Source organism: Alligator sinensis, unplaced genomic scaffold, assembly GCF_000455745.1.
Source record: "Alligator sinensis unplaced genomic scaffold, ASM45574v1 scaffold3263_1, whole genome shotgun sequence".
Lineage (NCBI taxonomy): Eukaryota > Metazoa > Chordata > Crocodylia > Alligatoridae > Alligator > Alligator sinensis.
Window position 1 is genome coordinate 2,691 of NW_005844233.1, and position 4,472 is coordinate 7,162.

A 4,472-nucleotide genomic window follows, 5' to 3' on the forward strand; every position below is an offset into this window, starting at 1 on the left:
AGTTTCTCCCCGTTCCTCAGAGCTTGCGCTCAGCGCCGTGCTGTCCCGGGCTGCTCATCTCTGGGCTCTCCCCAGTTGCTCTGCATCCTTCTTAGAAAGCGATGACCAAAACCCCACACAGCCCCACAGCTAAAGCCCGGCCCATGCTGCAGAGCAGGGCGAGCAGTGCAACCCGCTCCCTGGCACGCAGCGTTTCACACAATCATCTGAAACGAGGGCAAGGAAATCCCTGTTGCGGCAGCCCAAGACTGCCTTGTGTCTTCCCGCAGCCACCTGCGGCCATCTCGTGTTGAGTGTGCGATGCACGGTCCCCACCAGACCCACCGCCGCAGCACCTTGCCCTCCCGCCGTGCCCGGGCTGCATCTGTGCATTTGCTTTTTCTCCCCCAGCTGCGGCTTGTCACATTTCCTTTGCATTTCCCTGCTCCGCGCACGGCCTGGGCGCACTGGTGCACATGGTGAAATTGCCTTTTTTTCTCATTTAATTGCATCATTCTTTACACATATGGGGGGTTTTCTGCACTTTAAATGTGTTTGTTGCAGTGCAAGATAAACCGCATTCTGATGTATTTTAGTTTGCATCAACCCAAATGAATATGCTACAGCCATTGATCTGTCGCGTGTACATAGTAACTCACTGAACGACATGTAATAAGCCCCTTTCCCCCCAGATGCCACGTCAATTTGCAGGTCTATGTGCGTAGTGTGTATTGTCGGACACCACGTGTAGCAGCCCAGCCTGACACGAATCAATCTTCTGCTCGCCCCCGCAGACCTCCTGCCCGCCGCACGTGGCCCTGACCAGCGTGCACGCCTGTGCTGGCACGTGCTGCCCCTGGCTGGGGGCTTGCTTGCGAGGGGCCCTTTCATCTCATAATCCACCCTGGTTACATCAAGCAATTAATAACTGCTTGGCCACCACGAGTGCTTTCATTTGCCCTTCACAGTAAATAGTGGCTGCGGACATCTTACACTTTGTTTTCACTTTGTGGGCATGAGGGCACAAGCGGACGGCACAGTCAGACCCACGGGTTCTCCTGGATGGTCAGCAGACAGCCCCACCAAGCCACTGCCACCTTCATGGACACCCGTGTCCACCCCACATGCCCATGGCCAGGGTGCAATTTGGGCAAAAAGAGAACCAGCCATAGATAGCTTCCTGGTGAGACCAAAGGGCCATTTTCCCCAATGCAGAGGAGAGTGAGGAGTGAAACTCGGTGGGAAATAAAATTGGGAGAGCAAAAATGTGAATGAAAACTGGGAATTACTTCAAAAGAAAGTTGTGGCATGGCCAATTACTGTAATTCCACAATCAAGGACAAGGACAGCTTTGGCTCAGAGCCTGCCCGGGCCCAGTGGGGAGGTGAGAGCAGCAATTGGAAATGAGAAACATATTGAAAATGAGGAATTAAAAGCCATGATTGTTAATTTAGAAGCTATAAACAACAAGAGAAAACTGTTCGTGATGATGGAGAAAGAGCATTATTATTCAATTAATATTTGCAGAAGCCGGGAGGTTCACTCCGGGCCCGTGAAGAGGACGATGTCCTTTCCAGTCCATTAGTAACTACAGGGAATATCTATCAGTTTCTCATAGGGATAAAGGCTTGAAGCGTGAAGAGCTCAGTCTCTTTATCCAAAAGAAGATAAAAAAGGGCCTTAATTGTAGTGTACCAGTGCCTCTCCAGTGAGGAAACCTGAGCGTGGCGGAGCCAGCAAGGGCACGTGGCTGGGCGTGGAAGATAGACACTTCCAGCTGGAAATGAGACGCGCATGGGCCAACACTAGTGGGGAGCCAGGCCAACCCGCTCTGATATTACACAGGTAATTAAGGGCTTTGTGTGTAACTTTCTTAAAGAGGAGAATGGAGAAAGCGTGAGAAACCTCTGGTCACTGCAAGCTGAGGTCAGGAACGTGCTGTCGTGCACTGAACGAAAGGTCATGTTGAATGCAAAAGGCGGGTATTTCCCGAGCTGGGAACGTTACCGGTTTCAGGACAAGGCACGGGCCACTGACAGCAAGAAGACGGACAACTGCTCCTGGGGGAGAAACGGTTGGTAAAACTAAACACGGGGGTATCCCGCCTATGACTTGGTGTGAACCCCAAATCTCTGATGTGCATCCAGCAGCAGGTGTTCCCAACTTTCTTCCCTCTTAAAAACATAACCATAACCTTGGAAAGTTTCTAGGTGTAGTGATAAAAACAGCTCAGTTGGCAGCACTGGCAGGCGGTGGGCTGGTCTTGCTCCGGATCCCTGTCCCCACGCTCTGCCTCCGCTCACGGCTGCTCTCTCTCCCCGCAGGTAGCTGCCACCGGCCCCATGGACGGGGCGAACCAGACGCAGGTGACAGAGTTCGTCTTCCTGGGCTTCTCCCGCGTCCTGCAGGGCCAGGCCTTCGTCTTCCTGGCCTTCCTCGCCATCTACCTCGTCACCCTGCTGGGGAACTGCCTGATCCTCACCCTCATCGTGCTGGATCCCCAGCTGCACAGCCCCATGTACTTCTTCCTCGGCCACCTCTCCTTCCTGGACATGTGCTACTCCTCCGTCACGCTGCCCAAGATCCTGGCCAACCTGCGGCACCAGCGGGAGACCATCTCCTACCGGGAGTGCATGGCACACATGTTCTTCCTCATGACTTGTGCCGGGGCTGAGTGCGCACTCCTGACCATCATGGCCTTTGACCGGTACGTGGCCATCTGCAAACCCTTGCACTACACCCGCATCATGAGCAGGGGCATATGCATCCTGTTGGCCATGGCATCCTGGCTCTGGGGCATCCTGGACTCGGCCATCCACACCTTCCTGGCCACCGACATCTCCTTCTGTGGAGCCAACCAGATCCACCACATCTTCTGCGACGTCCCTCCCCTGCTGAAGATCGCCTGCAGTGACACCTACGTCAACGAGATCACGTTACACTTGGCCAGTATCTTCATGGGCCTGAGTCCATTTGTGCTCATCATCATCTCATACCTCTACATCCTGCTGGCCATCCTCCGCATCCGCTCCAACACGGGCAGGCGCAAAGCCTTCTCCACCTGCACCTCCCACCTGGTCGTGGTCACCCTCTACTTTGGGATGGCCATCCTGAACTACAACCGGTGGCTACTCCTTGGAGGTGGACACGCTGGTCTCCACACTGTACTGCATCCTCACCCCCATGCTCAACCCCCTCATCTACAGCCTCCGCAACCAGGACGTGAGGGGCGCCCTGAGGAGGACCCTGGGGCACCATGAGAAGGACAACGCATCCCCACGCGCACAGCCAGGTGTGGACTAAAGTGATAGCTGGGAGGAGACCCTGCCCCAGCACAACACCAAGGGCTCAGCCACGTGCTGATGGGGAAAATCCCTGTTTGCATTTCTGGGACAGAGTCACAGCAAAGTGGAGCTGGAAGGGGCTTGAGAGGTCATGTAGTCCCATGCCCTGCTCCAGTGCGGATCCACCCTGTCTACTCCAGCTCAGACACACATGTCTAGTCTGTACTTAAAGACTCGCAGTGATTGCACCCATTGTCTCTGGGATCCGTTGCTTCTCAGTTCCCCGCAACATCTAACCTGTGTCCCTCGGTGCAATGCCAGTCCCTTGTGTCTTGTCCTGTCCCCTCTCAACTTACAGAGCCAGCAATTTCTACCCTCTTCGCAACAGCTACTTTTTTTAGTTGAAGCCTATTGTCGAAGCCCCCCTGCTCCCTGTTCCAGACAAGATAATCCCAGTACTTCTGACCTGTCCTCCCATGTCTTCATTTCTAGACCGCTCACCATTTCATTTGCTCTGTCTTTTAGCCTCTCCACATCTCTCCTACAATGTGGCACCTGAAACTGGATCAAGGTGAGGCCTCAGCAGTACTGAAAGGAGGGAATGCCCTGCACCCCATGACGTGCATACAACACTCCCTATTACAAATTCACATTAGCTATTACTGGTTTTTGCAACAAAAACACAGTATCAAGTCCTATTTGACTGCAGTTCACTGCAACCCCCCGGCCTTTCCTGCAGACCTGCCACCTGTGGCAGAAATGCCACCGTCAGTGCCCCTCTCCAGAGACCTGTCTCTGCCAGCCTGAGAGGCTGGTGTTGAATCCCTCAGGGAGGGAATCTCCCTCCCTGTCTGCATGACAAAAGCCTGGCGCCTGGGAGACGATGCTCTGGTCACCTGGGCAGGGGGGAAAGGCCCGGCCCTGTGCACAGGCCCAGGTAGCCAGGGATGCTTGGTAGATTGGTCGGCTTGTGGCCAGTATTGGCAGCTTTGATTGGACCGGGCTGCTGAGGTCAGAGAGGTTATTTAAGGGCCCGGGCCAGGAAGAAGGCAGCCTTTAGCCATGCAGTCATCCAGGTGAATCTGAACCTGGCTCTCTCCTCATCACCGCATGCTCCAAGAGTGACCTGCCTCCAGAGGGAACTCCAACCACCTCTGGATGATGCGTGTGAGTAAGCTACTCGAGATCCGATTAGATATTTAGCTTCAG

At 54.3% G+C, this 4,472-nt stretch overlaps 1 protein-coding gene across 1 annotated transcript; it reads left to right on the forward strand.

Annotated features, from left to right (window-relative positions):
• The first annotated feature begins 1,287 nt into the window (after window positions 1–1,287).
• On the forward strand, window positions 1,288–3,282 carry LOC102380805 (olfactory receptor 1019-like). Its single transcript, XM_025195882.1, is given in 4 exon segments — window positions 1,288–1,363; window positions 1,859–1,875; window positions 2,304–3,103; window positions 3,105–3,282. Coding segments are annotated over 4 exon segments (1,071 nt in total).
• The last annotated feature ends 1,190 nt before the right edge of the window (window positions 3,283–4,472 follow it).